The sequence below is a fragment of the Arctopsyche grandis genome, chromosome 9, assembly GCF_051622035.1.
Source record: "Arctopsyche grandis isolate Sample6627 chromosome 9, ASM5162203v2, whole genome shotgun sequence".
NCBI classification, from domain to species: domain Eukaryota; kingdom Metazoa; phylum Arthropoda; class Insecta; order Trichoptera; family Hydropsychidae; genus Arctopsyche; species Arctopsyche grandis.
The window spans coordinates 10,617,343-10,633,122 of NC_135363.1; the positions used below are offsets into that span (position 1 = coordinate 10,617,343).

Consider the following 15,780-nt stretch of genomic DNA (forward strand, 5'->3'; position numbering starts at 1 on the left):
TTTTGTTGAAATAAGCAATTCGCGATGTTCAAATCCAATAAAAATATATATATATATATATATATATATATATATATATATATATATATATATATATATATATATATATATATATATATATATATATATATATATATATATAAGATGACTATTTGTATTGCTAAAATTTTTATGATAATTTTTTTTTTACATTGCAAGGGTTTTTTATAACTTCTTTTTTAATTATTTAATTCAGTGAATTTAGAGATGAAAATATGACAAAACTTTCTTCATAGAATATAAAGTTCTCAAAGCTACAAAATAATATAAAAATATTTGATCGGTGAAAATTTTTTTTGTTGTTTATTATATTGTTTATAAAATTATATCTGTGTAGAAGCAGTCTATTTATTATTATTAAGGTAGTGATAACAATTTACGAATGAAGTGAAACTGGAATAATGTTTTGGGAACAGAAAATTGGACTTCCACCACATTCAAATATTAAAACTTGTTACAACTAAATAGAAAATTAATTAATATGATAGATCGAATTTAAATGTCAATTATAACTTAGTGTTTCATTTTGAATTTAATCAAAATATGAGAATTTAAATAACAGTATTTGTAAAACAATTAATAATGTTTGTAGTTATTGTTTAACGTTCATTTGAAATTGGATTAAAATCAGCGGTTTTGTACCCAACAGATACATATTTTGTACCTTTATAGGGTAATTATACCGGCTAAGAAATTTTAATTAAATATTTCATTATCAATCAGCGCCAAATCTTAATTGACTGTTGAATAAACAATGAATAGCGTAGTCCTCTTTAACAATTTAATTACGGGCCAAACACGAGGGATGTTTATTGTGATGCGGCGGGGGATATGTCAGAGAGGAGAGAGAAGGGTCGTCGCAGTTTTCCCGCACGGAACTTCCGCTTTTCCGACCAACAAAAGAAGTTTGACAAGCTCCGGTTGGACGAGAGATTTCTCCGCCACAATTCAAAATAAAATTAGTCAATTATCCAGCTATTGATTTGTGTAAACGTCGTATAATTGTTCCATATACTGGTAGGGGCTCATTGTTGTCAAAAACAATAGGCTCTCGGATTCGGAAAATGGGCGAACAATGCTCAGAATTCCTCGCTTACTTTACCCAAATTAATTACAACAAATAAATAAGCAAACTTGGACAAACTATTGTCGGTGAAAATTAACGCGAACAAAACCGAAACGATTTATAAACAAACCTCTTAGAGCGTTTACATACATACATATGTACATATGTATGTATATGTATGTATACTGTAAATTGAAACCCAGACGCGAAATGTAATACGCGTCCAATATACACATGTCATATCAATATTTTCAAGTTATTGTGATTGGATTCAATTACCATTTCATGATAGAATGAGCAAAGAATCTATACGCACTGTAAAAATACAAAAAAAATTCATTAAACACAAATTTGATTGAAAATTTGCCGTACAAAATAACAAAAAAGAGCTTTTGCCGATTGAAATTAATAAAACTCAATTTAAAAACCAATTTCGTTGTTTTATGTAGCATTTTAAAACTTAAAATAAATCTGTAGGTATGGTTAACTTAATAAATTGAAGATTTATAATCAAAACTATTTTTAATAAAAAAAATGCATTAAATTGTTTAGCCATTTTCTAGCTAAGACAACAGACAAACAGTTTTGTTTTGCTTACACATATTATAAATTAAATGCTTAAATACATATATGTATATACACAAAAATAATATACATAGATATTATTATTATATTAATTCAGGAGGGTGTTGCTAGAAATTCACACGATATTTTTTTAAGATAAAATTTATTTGTATACGAATGTTACAGAAAACATTTTTTAATTTTAATATTTTCAATATAATATACGAAGACGTACTCCATAAGTCACAAATTGTTTGAAAGTCGCCTTTTGAACACATTTTTTCAATGGCGTCAACGAAGCTCTCAGAGCTTTTATCTTGGTCTGCGCACTCGTACGTTTATTCCAGGCGAAAAGCTTCTCTAGCATTTTCGGTTATTTAAGAAAAACGCGGAGGTTCAATACACCTAAGAAAACCGGATGGTGGTAAAAAAATATACTGTACAAAGAAAAAAAATTCAAACATATCTATTTCGCTGTGTGAAAAAATATTCCGGAATTTTGACCTCTATGTTGCATGGCTGCCGCTTTTGAAGAAATTTTCGTGGTGTATAATTTGGCACACTTTCGACCCAAAATATTAGAAGTTCGCTGAACCGGAAGGCGTCTCTCGTAACACCAAAACACCCTAATCTGACAACCGGAATGGAAGAGGCTTTCATGTACTTAAAATATATCAAAATTGCACGCCGGAGGTTACCTTATTTAGTCAACAACAGATACGTATGACTACGCAAAGTAAATAATTAATTTAATAAATGCAATATAAAAATCCTACAAAAATGTATCATTGAATCATCTGTACGTTGTCTAAAAATGACAATACATTTCAAATGCAACTAATATATTCAGGAATATATATGTATATATTACATCCCACACAAGGTAATGTATAAATAGTTATGTACTAACATAATGAATTTTAAAAATATAATACATAATTAATTTTAAAAATTTTCTTGCTTTTTTATACATGTACAAATATATGCACATTTTCATTCAAAAATACTTTTTTTCCGTGAGAGATGATGAGAAAGAGATGAGGGTTGCATACAGCGCATCACCTTTTGTCACAAAATTCGCTTCATATTCCCATACGTGTTGTGCTTAAAAAGCAGTTTTATACATTCAAAAGCAATATGCTTTTGAGTAGAAAGTACATATAATGACAAAATTACACAAATGCGCGTGGAAATCATGATCAAAAAATTAAAAACATACGAGAATAGTCTATATAATCAAACTATGCTTTACATATGGATGTATGTACATGGATGTACATATGTACGTATATTGGATACCATTGATTCATCTACGTTATTTCATGGGACAAAGGAACATATATTTGTGTCGGTGTCTAGTTTTGAGTCGGATTTATTTACAGGTCACCTTGATGCAAGAGAAATTTGACCCTGATTATTTAAATGAAATTTATTACGATAATTAACAATTTAAATAGAGAAAGTCATCAATTCATTTAACATGTAGGTTTTTCTCGAAAATCTTTAATTATATTTTATTGTATACTTCCTAAGAACTGTTTTGTTTTTGACATACATACGTACAATGTATTTTAATTCTAAAATAATATAATATAATACTTATAATTTTCAATAGTACCACTATTGGAAAATCCAGCATATGAATGATGATTAATTTATATGACAACCAAATATACAGATACCATTTTAAAATATAACATATTATAAGACATTATAAATAAGTAAGGAGACGGTCGATTCACATTATTATACAATAGAGTATTGTTATCGGAAATATTTGAGTGAAATTTCAAGAAAATTGTGATGTAAGATGGTTAAAATTGATCGCAAGTTCCTTGTACAAATGCAACTTCATCGAATAAAATAATTTCATATGTATGTACATATTATGTTTATGTAGGTACTAACCAGCAACATGGACTAGTTAGTGGTTAGTATATAATACTTTCAAACAAAGTAGTCACGAGTTCGATTCCCACTGGTTGCTGCTGGCAAGACCTCGGATATGTTACTCCAGGTCGATCGTTTCCTAACAGAGTATGCCAATTTATCTGATTTTCACTGAAACGGCTCCTACAAATTGGCATCTCCTGTCCTATCTCGCAAAACCGCGCAAAATGGCAAAGTTTCAAAACGATCGGAAGTCTTTAGGAATTTCAGCTCAATCGTTTGCGAAGTGAAACATAAAAGAGCCTGTAAAAATTCGAGCTACTCAGCATCTCGATTTTTCACTAATTTCCATAAATGCTGCGACTTTCCCATAAGACGTCTCTCTGAATTTTTAGTGTAAATTTGCCTTCTATAATGTTTACAATGTTTCTGAACAATGTTTGACCATATATGTCGTATTTAATGTAAAATATATAATAATAATGTAGTATTTGTAATTGTTATTTCTTGATCTGTACCACTCGTCGCATTGGAGCGATCTGACGAGTGTACATGATTCATTAAAAATAAAAATAAAATATACAGTAGGTACTGTATATAGTTAAATCTTTAGTAAACGGAAGACTTACATTAGTTTAAACTGTAGGTTGTTCCTTTGCCTCAGTTTTTAATTACTAGGAATTACCCTTGGTTAAGTTCAAAGCTATATCCACGTTCAATTTCTACTGAAAAAACGTCGAAGTAAATTCGCTAAGGAAAAAGCGAGGCTGTCTGGAGTTCTTTAGATATTTATAGGGATGTGTTATTTGTCGTTGAGTACTCACTTCTGGCGTTCTTGGACATATTCTTGAGTATGGAGATGAACTCTTCTTTGGTCGTGTCATTCTCGTCGAACGACCTGTAGTTTTGTACCGGAATTGGATTGATCTTTTCAAGAGCGCTGTGCACGGCGGCCAATGTCAAAAAGCACAAGCTGTTGCCTTTTCCTGTTCCTGCCTTGTAGTTGTGGAAGATCATCCCGCAAGTGGTCCACCCGAACCCCTGCCCCGCAACAAAAACCTGATCGCATTAGTGGACGGCGTGGGGTGAGCGTTAGTCGGGTTAGTTGGTACTCGACATACACTTGGTTAGTCGTGTTATTTTATGCATTTTAAATAATGATGATAATCTACCTCTGATGTTATCGACGACAGTGGCTTAAAACGCAGGTGAAAACATCCCCGAGATTAAATCGTCTTGCGATTTCAATTATATAGAGTGCGAATTGAATCGAAGTGTTGGTTTCATCAGATGCAGTATCTATCTGATCCTGTGTGGACGTTCACATCGAAAGCAAAGTTTTTATATTACATTAATTCAGACGGGAGAGAATTGTGCGAGAGAGCTTTTCCACCTCGAGACATAAATTTCCACGTAATCTCAACGAGTCTCGTTCAATTTTTAGAAAACCCCGTAAGAAATGTCCCGAGGGATCAAGCGAAGTAGCGCGTTGGGAAAATTAAGAGATGACCTCGTCAAAATACAATTTCTTTCTAATTATTTTTAGCAACGTGCATTTATTTCCTAGGATTCAATTAAATTCAATGTTATTAAATTTGAAGCGAAATTCATTAACAACATGTTATTAAACGGTATAAAAAATAAAAAAATATTATCATAAAATTTTGGAATTATTCCAAATTGAAATATTTTTTTATACGAAAATACTATAGAATGATTTTCAGTTTATTTAATATATTATAAGGGTCAAAAGGGCGGGCATTGGTAAAAAAATCATGGGTCCGGAAATTGATCGTTATCAAATTATATTACACGCATTTGAATATCCGGGTAATAAATTGAGTTAGTATACATATTAATATGTACATAAAATTCGGTGAACGCGGTGTAATATAAATGTATTTTTCATTTTATTTATGCATTTTCATTTCATTTACTATTGTTTTGCAATTAAATTAAAATTGAAGCGTCAATTTTGATGTTTGAAAATGAATATATGACACAACGAAAGCTTTCAGGTTTATTTTTATAATAACTAAACCGATGGGAAATTATTTTTCCAGAATATAATTAATTTGAATGCAGGTATTTTCAATCTATTTTGGAATCTTTTGCCAGTCAGATGTAACCCACAAACCCTTTCTAATGCATAATATAATATAAACTTGCTTAGAAATCTTTTATATTGAAAAAAAAAAGTTATCAAAGCAAACTAGTGATGTTTTATTGGTAAAATAATCTCGAATAAGAACATTAAACTTTGGTGTGGTATTTGGAAAGGAAATTAACTGCATGTCATGTAAGACATCTAATCGATATTTTCAAGTTATCTTCATTGTTACAAATGTATAAAAGCCTCATGTATGTACATACTAGGGCTTCCAAACCGGTTTAAACCGAAACCGAAAAGCCGGCTTTTTGGCTCGATCAACCGGATTTTTAAGGTTTTCTTTAATTAATGTTTTTTTCCTCAAAATTAACAATTATGAATTTTAAATTTCTATGAAAAATCAAAATAAATGTGTATAAACGCTCTTAGGTATAGGCGTATATTTCTTTGAACAAAAAAAAAAGCTACACTTCTTTCTTTCTTGAGCGGTTTCTTTGAGATTTAGTAATGGACCAGGTCATAAACCAATAAAATATTATTGAAAGTATGTAGTTTCAATGGCCTCAGGTATAGAAAGCATCCTTATCTATCGCAAATCCTTGTACTTGAAAACATCAAAAAACGTAGTCAAATGATTTATGGCAAAATGCATAGGAAATTCCGAAATATAATTGATTTTTCTTCGAAGGAATTGCCCTTTAAATATTGAGGCCACATACCTACTTTTATTATGGATTTAAAATGTTCGTGATCAAATGAATTTGCCGTTTCAAATGAATTTGTTTCCGAAATTTGCAACGGTTGCTTTTGGATTTTTTAAGCTAAAACAGATGCGTAAAAACAACTTTGAAATCTTTTTATCTATAATATATCTAGCTTATTTAAATCATTTAATTATATGTGCGTATTTAGGATCTGCTATTTTACGACTGTGATATATGTACATATAATACAAATTTTATTATTTGTAATATTTGTAATAATAATATAAAGTAATGATCTTATGAAAGTTCATAATGTTTATAACTTAATTTAATTTATAAAAAACTATTTTTTTTGCATAATATAGATATATATTATGCAAATATATACTTATTTACATTTTTTTTTTCGATATAAAAATTTTAAACTTAAAAAAATCGTATTTTTCTAAAACCGGTGAAAGCCGGCTAACCGGCTTTTTATTTCGTGCGGTTTTTTGGAACCCCTATGTACATACATACGTAAATTGAAAAAAAAAATGGGGTTTTCACATTATTCACATTTCTAAATCATAAGGAAAATCACCAAGACGAAGATATGAATTACGAATAGGTATTTTAGAACCTTTCTTTTGTCCAATCCATCCCTTACAATATACATACATACATACGTATTTCACGAACCAAACACAACCAGCATAGTAAAAATTACATAATATTGAAAGCAGTCACCCAAAAGAGGCAATTTACTTCCCTTGACGTATGTAATTTACATTGCCCGTTTGAGTATCAGATTTTCCCCCCCATTATATAATATCTAATACTTCCTAAAATTAAAAAAGAAAAACCGCAACCGCAAAATATTTTTTAATTTGGCGAATTTTCGACACACAATATGGCGATAAGTAAACTTTTAGCAGCATACATTGACGCTATCAAATCCATATCAAGCCGACCGAAACTGAACCACCCCACATATGTACAAACCGGCCGGTGGTTATCTGGGGGGTGGAAAACCGGCATATTTATCGTCGGAGAAAATTCAAACTGGGGGGATTACGACTCCAGCCCATACGTCACGCGGTCTGCGGGTCAATTTAACCCTTTTCGTGCCCAACCGCGAGCAAAATTAGCGGTCGAATTCGACCGGGTCGAACAACGCGTGTCACGACTCGTTTAACCGGATTAATTAACCGCTGTCGGCACGTGCGAAAGCCCCGAAAAACGAAAATTCGCATTGTTTTTCGCACAGTCCGCGAACTAATTCGTACGATTGAGTGTATGTGGATCTGTATTCAAATTGGACGTGCGATAGCAATTTGCATATTTGAGCGGTCATGGTATAAACAACCATTGAAACGGAGGAATATAATTGCCGAATCAACGGAGATCGGTAAACCTGTCAAAGTTTGTCCCATCCATGTGTGTACATATTATATAATATACATATGTATGTATGTATATTAACAGGTGCGTTTTGTGCGTCGATTTATTTTCATGGTGAATTAATATTTAATGTTTCCGCATGATCTTTCTCGCTCATCGGTGTCAAAGGCACACAAAAACACACCTATCACACCCCAAATATAGATTTACATATGTATGTGAAGTGATGATGAAATAATCTAAGTCAAAGTTATGATAGTTAATTTATTAATTAATAATACCATTTATATAAAAATAATAATGATCTTTTTAAAATGTTATGTTTTATAATCACGTCCTTAAGATTGAAATAAAAGTCCAAAGTTCCCAAGGAATTCACTTTCTACTATTTTTTGTTCGTTGATAATTCAATGTGTAACTTTAGAAAGGAATCGATATGCGATCTGGAATGAAAGTTAATACTAAAACCAAAAAAGTGCAAATTTTTGAAAAGATACCAATGCTCTGTGATAGAAAATAGGATCAAGACTTCATAATTCGATTAACTAGATCGTGAACTCATCACTAATACGCGCCAAGGATACGATATATGGTCTTTTAATACTATCATTAACAGCATGTTATTATATAAAACATATTTTGCGAAGAAAAGTTTTGCTTGGATTAAATTTGAACGGTACAAGCTAACTTCGAAACAATGCAAAAACTGATAAAAAAATCCTACTTAATTACACTTAAGGACACGAAAGTATAAAAAAAGATTTTTATATAAATATTCACATCTGTATTTTATTTACATAAATATTTACAATATAGCAACGATATTAATAAAATTGAAAAAAATTATTTATAATACACAGTCTTTACAAGTCTAATTAGTTCATTTTTTTGCAAAAATGTTCTTATTTTATATAAAAATATTCCAATCCAATCGTTTTATAGAATATTTAAAGGTAAGCCGTTAATAACGTTTAATTAGATCCGCCGAAGAATTTAATAAAATGATAATAGGACCTCTTAATCGTTTCCTTAAATTGATGGCGTATTTATGTTTTCGCTTTATTAAATGAAATATGACATTATACAATTTCGGCGTTGATAAATTTTAATATGCAAAGTACGATCGTAAACGATTTTCTTCGGTGTTTTAATGAAAAATTATCCAGAATCGTTTTAAATTCAACGAGACATGCCCTAACCTTTAAATCCACCGGAGATTTTCTTTTGTTTATGCTCTTGGCTCGATTTCATCCCTCTTTTGTGGGGGGAGATAAACATTTTTACGCGACGCCACCCCGAACACGTGACGTTATTAAAACCACAAAGGACCCATTAAAAAGTGGTGAAAACCCGTGACGGGGGCGAACGGAAAATTTTCCCTTATTTTCCCTATCGAAGGTCGCGAGACCAATATAAATTCGCTATTGGAATTTAATCTCCATAAAAATAAACTTTTACGCGCGCTATTGAAACGACATTCCATTTCATGATAATTTGAAATTTCGATTACGCGTATTTCGAAGTAAATAATATTAAGAATCTACTACTAATTTCTGCAATTTCTATAATCATCGCTTACTATTAGTTTATGATACTGCTGTTTACATACATACATTGACAACTCGTATAATTTTATCCATCTAAGTAATTATGATTTATACCCCTAAGTTTTGAAAACTTGCCAAGCAATTTCAAACATCAAAACTGCATCAAAATTGGTTAAACGTACCACCTGTTTATATCCACAACTTGTCTAAAATAATTCTAATTTCACGAATGAAATACTATGCAAACTACGCATGAAAGACGTTAATATTCCATAAATATTATGTATTGTATATACATATATGTAATATTTTAGTATAATATATTTATAAGCGTGTATTCAGAATGATTAATATTTGCATTTAGCACGATTCTAAATAGTTTCTGAAAGATGAAACAAATTACATATGTACATGTAAGTTTTAAATTAACGTGAAATTTTATTCGCAATTATTTTTGCCAAGATTTTTTTATAATGTTACGATTTACAAAGCATTTAATATTGTTCTTGATAACGCGATCAAATAAAAAAATAAAGCGAATACAGAATTTCGTAATAGATTTATAAGATCTCACCAAAATCTTATTGATATTCAAAATTTGATTCTAAATGATTTCAATGCTTTCTTAGTTTATTTTTTGGTCTTTTTAAATAAAAATATTTTGTTTCATTTATGAAAAAAATTGAAATACCCGAAATTTACATACAGCTACGTATGTACATATATATGTGCCTATTTTTGTAGCTCAAATAAATTTTAAATGATTTTGAATATTTTATATCTGTATGTATATATATTTAAATGATGTACATACATAGTATACATATAAAATATTGATCTTTTATTAGTTTTCGGTTCGATTTTGACGTTTGAAAATAATTTTGCATGTTTTGAAGGTATCTTATTATATCGAAAGTACCCATCTATTTATACATTTATGTACAGCAGTTATTGATTTAGCCTCGTGTTTTATTAAAATGACATTATAAATTATAATAGCATAATAGAGAATGCGATAAAACTTAGCATCAACTTTGTCATATGATATTTACATAATAATTATGCAGATTATGCATATGTTAAATTAAATTAAAATTTACTGACGCTTAATGCGAGCAATTAAGCTAAATTTGACGTAAGTATAACCTTTAAAATAATTTAATTCGATGAGATATTATGCGCCCAATATTAATGTACATACATCAAATTAGGGGATTTTAATGTGAGTGTTGATGTTTCCATTGTTTTGCCGAGGTGCCACTGTCGCCGTTTGATTTCAAGTTTGTTTTTCGTAGATTACCTTGAGTATTTGATCCATGGCCATTCCTACCATGTTGTAGCCACCCATCATCCTTGTCAAAGTATTAAAATGTGTCGTTTTCTTCTCAAAAGCTTCGGCATGAGCGCCAGAAGTGATAACAGGTATGCCCCATTTGCTTGCATATCGCGCCACAGGCGCAATCACATATTCACAACATGGTCCTAAAAACGCATCTAAGAACCAAGGAAAATAATAAAATATCATCTAGAACTCAATTTGCGTAGCAATTTGATCTTCGAATTCATCTGAACCACTTTTCAACTTGTTCGGTGCGGTGGGTTACGCATCGCTCAACTTTCAGCATTTACAAACATTAATACGAATATAAATAATATATATTTTGGCAATGACTTAGGGTAAGTGCGACGTAAATGGATAATATCACTTATGGGTCGGCTATTCCTCGATCTTGTATTTGGTATGTATCTATGTATATTTCTTCTTTTGTATCTCAAAAAGAATGTATCATGTATTCAAATGTCAAAGTGTATATGACGACATTTTTGAGCGAAATATAAAGAGTGTTTAATATCCTTAAAGCGTCTCAATTGCGTGGGTTTGACGAAATGAAAAGGTCACTGATCAACATGGGTGTTTTTCAGAATTGTTTTCATATAAATATCTACATACATACATACATATGTATGCTAAAATCCAAGCAAAAGTAGGTGTTATTTCGAAGCGTGTATAAATTGATGGAGAGATTTTATTTTAATTTCTTATGCATTGTATGAATTATTTTGTGAGAGACTCACTTATATTATTCCAAGAAATATTATATTTAATCTAGGTAATATGTAGTTCAAATTCTTAGTCCAGTGATTAATACATACATAGTTCATATTTGTTGAATATTTAAAGCGCTTCATCGAAATGCAATAATCGAGTCAAAACGTGACCGGAAATCGAATTTTCCGTGAATATTTTTCAATCACACAAAAATGCTGAAATATTTTCATTATGAGTGTGAGAGAATGTGCCTTCAAAACACGCAATAAATGAGACAAGTTCAGTATTGCAAAAAAGACTATTTAATTTTTAATAATTACATAAATTATATATATATATATATATATATATATATATATATATATATATATATATATATATATATATATAAGTTTTATAGAAAATATTTTTAAAATTTAAAATTTAAAATTTAAAATTTAAAATTTAAAATGTCAAAAACACATTTTATGGATAAACTACCATTCTTCTTCTTGTTAATGCCTTGTCCGCATCCGGACGTTGGCGACCACCTCGTCGAAACTACCATTAATATGCAACAATACCATAAAAATGAGATTTTTTCGAGCATACACAAAATTACACTAAATATACAGAAAATATTCCATGCTAGTACGTAGTATTTATTATGTATTTATTTTTTAAATAATATATGCTACATTTCAAAACAAAACACGTGTATACACGAAGAAAGCACACGAATTTCCACAAGATCACAATAAAGCGCTTTTCACATTTTCACGGCGACTTCCAAGTTTTTCTCATGTCAAGATTTCATATATGACAAACACGCAAGTGCCTTGCTTATTTGCAATTTTCCACGTGTTTGAAAAATCCTTTTGACAAAATTCTTTTATTGCGTTTTCAAATAAATATGCATTCCTTTTTTATTAAAAGCATTCTCTTTTAATTAAACCTTTACCTTTGCGATCGTTGTAAGCATTGAGAGAAGCTCGAGTAATTAATTGCAATCTACAGTAGAACTATGTCAGAGTTTCTCGCACATAATACTATACTACTACATATGTACATATAATAAGCAATGCTTCTCTGAAAATAGCTCACTGCAGCTAAATTGAATTCCTGCAGTAGCTCAAGAATAACTAGAATTTAATTTAAACTAGCTGAACCCCGGCATGCGTTGCAATGCCATAATAACGCATGCAATTCCCGTTCCCAAAAACGCAGGTATCGAACACATTTGAAATTATTGCGTTGCAATGACACTCATTCCCGTTTTTCCCGTTTCCGTTCCCGTTTTTTCCCGTTTTTTCTTCACAGTAATCTTCCCGGACATGCACACAACAAATCCTGAAAGTTTCATCGTAATCGGTTCAGTGGTTTAGCAGCCTATTCGAGACACACACACACACAGACATTAATTTATATATATATAGATAGAAGTTAGCTATTATGCACGATGTATTGAGTTTTGAAAATCTCAAGAATCACTATGACTACTTCGCTTTTCAAAGAAATGCTAAAGAAAATTTATTCAGCGTCTCGCGCAGGTGACTGTGAACGATAGCAGTTTGTAAAGTTTAATAAAGCGTCACATGCAAAACGTTTAGGAAAAAGAGTATTAATAAAAAGAAAGAATTTCGATATTCTATGCAATTGCAATTTTAGATATTTTATGTCATTTCTTCGACACGTCAGTCTGGGCAAATTTTCTTGTGGGACACTTGCAAAACGTGGTTCGTACGTAAATATGCACATCAAACGAATTTATGTAATTATTAAAAATTAAAATATTCCTTTTCATTGATCTTTCACCGAAGAGTCTAGTTTAAGTTTAAACTTATAAAAGCTTCAACGCATAACATTTATACGCTCATTTGATTTTCTAGATTCAATATGTAGTAAATTTCGGGGATCAGTATCTTTTCATCGCGTTTATAATATTTTGGTCCTTGAATTTTGTTGATAAAGCTCACGGACTTTGTTAAGATTAATATGCTTTTCAAGCATCTTTTAAAAAGTTTTAAATGTGGTGCGAATTCTTGTGAAATTCCGTTAAGTTAGGATGGCGAAAATTACTAGATATATGAAAGTTTTTCTTAAATTAAATAACTTTTGAAATGATTTTTAAATTATTTCCAACCAAAGCAAATTTAATTATTCTTATTGCATTATCGTAACTGAGACATACATATGTACATATGTACATGTATACCATATTATGCATATGTTACAGTTGAAGTGTATCTTCCAGTTGTAATATACATATGTATTTTGACTAGTAGAATATATTCCATCTAACCTGGTACCAACTACCGTTATAGTTTAAGTGTATTTTCAGTTGTAATATATTTTGACAAGTTTGAATATATTCCATGTAACCCACGGTTACACGGAATTGATTCATATGGCGAATTACATAGATTAAAAATAATAAAAATATATAAAAACAGAAAATAAACTTCAACTATAAGTTGGTACCAGGTTAGATGGTAAGGTTAGATTTTCGTGAAAACGTCTCTCGACTAGTAAATTGAGTTGGAGAGTCACATTTTTATTTTGTTTTTAACACAATCATAGAGTTATCGTAATATGATACTCATTACCATTATTCGTAACTAGCAAATATGCATTATTCAATTCTAAAGTATTCGTTAAAACATCAGAACTGTTGAAACTAAACTGGCAACATTATATTATATTACAACTGGCGCTCATTGTCGAGATGGTATTTACGCTTGTAGAGTTTATTTGTATTCGAATATGAATTACCTAAAACGCCAGTTGGAATATATTACGACTGAAAATAGACTTCGACTGTTACATATATGTATAAGTTAAAGGATGTCATCTTTTGTTTGATTCGCATTAAATTTTAATTATTTTATCATTTTATGAGTGAAAATCTAATACAATATGTTTTTATATTAAGCAAGTCGAACGATTTTATTTAATTCCATGTTCAGTTATTGAACTGTTTCATATGTATATATGTACATATGTACAATATCGAATATGCATATATGTGTGTATACAATTCCGTCTATTCTCATACGTATAAGACGAATCAGGATTTGGATTCAATGAACTTTGAACAATGTCCGCGTCTCGGATTCATGACATTAGCGATGTGTCAAGGGTCACAAGACGACCGAATATTTTGGAGAAGCGTGTACGGCAAATAACCGGGTTTGTCGGTTGCGTGAGGGTTAACTAGTTTCTGGATAAATGGAAATTAGCAAACTAATTTGCTTGCAAACTAACCATGTCATCCCTGACGCCAACACATGGCCATTTACCACTGCTATACACTCAAAACTTCAACTACCACTGAAGGACATATGTATGTATGTATATATATTTGCAATACTTTCTAGACATGTATACTCGTATAAAAACACACTCGCAGATGGGATACTGTAAATGAGTCGGTTGAATTTCAGTTCCAATTTCTTTAAAAAGACAAGACGGGTGAGTAGGGATGGGTTTGAATTTGAAATTCAGATACGATCCGAACGGTTCGAAACACGTCTCTCGGTGCAAAAGTTCGTACGTCACATCGGATACGTGGAACATACCTGAGGTGAAAACTTGGCGAGAGCTCGTAGTAATGAAATCATCGGAAGCTCGCAATTACGAGAGCCTCCATAAACTTTTGTAACAGACGTCGATCGTTTTGTTCCCAAATTATCGAACGCATTTGGACAAGAAAGCATAAGTTTTATTTCGACACACGTGGGAAAACTTTGTGTTCGAGTGTAACTTTTTGGGTAAAGGGCGTTCGTTTTCCGAGAAGTCCACAGGTCCCCAAAGCTCTGCTGAAATATAGGACAATCGGGAATCACGCACGATAGGATAAAACAATTTGGAGGTATAATATAAAATTTCAGAAAATATTTTGCGTATAATTCACGCTTGAAGGAATTTCTTATGTTTCATCTACAAACACAAAAAAGTTAATTGGAAAAAAGAGAACTTGAAATTTTCATCAAAATAACATTTGATATTAATTAAAACGACGAGTTTTTAATAACGAAAATGAACTAATTTGTTTTTCCTTTTAATTTTTTTCCAATTTCTTTCAATATACGCACTCTTCATGAATGAATACGTGTCATGTTTGTTTTACTTTGTAAAACGATCTCGCTAAGTAAAGAATAATCTTAAAAAAAATTTTGTGTCGATTTGGAAAAACTAAACACACTTTTAAATTCGTCACTCAATATTTATATTTAAAATAAACGAAAATTCCTCATTTGAGTATAATTTGAGTATTCCATTTATATATACATATATAAGATCGATTATTTCCCTAAGGGCTAGTTCATTGCAGACTTCAATTTTTGATACATTATATTCTAACAAATACATGTATACTATACATGCCTCAGGTGAATAATATTACGTTCTCACTTTAATTCAATGGAAATAAAGAATACGCAAAAAAA

The 15,780-nt window shown here is 30.7% G+C and overlaps 1 protein-coding gene across 5 annotated transcripts in view; it reads right to left on the bottom strand.

Annotated features, from left to right (window-relative positions):
• Window positions 1–15,780, bottom strand: part of LOC143917188 (atrial natriuretic peptide receptor 1-like) — an 87,636-nt gene that overhangs the window by 29,219 nt on the left and 42,637 nt on the right. For all 5 annotated transcript variants that reach the window (XM_077438645.1, XM_077438650.1, XM_077438647.1 and 2 more), the window contains 2 exons: window positions 10,604–10,797; window positions 4,384–4,600 (listed from right to left, as the gene is read on the bottom strand). In XM_077438645.1, the coding sequence (XP_077294771.1) occupies window positions 4,384–4,600; window positions 10,604–10,797 (411 nt within the window). The remainder of the gene's footprint in view (window positions 1–4,383; window positions 4,601–10,603; window positions 10,798–15,780) is intronic.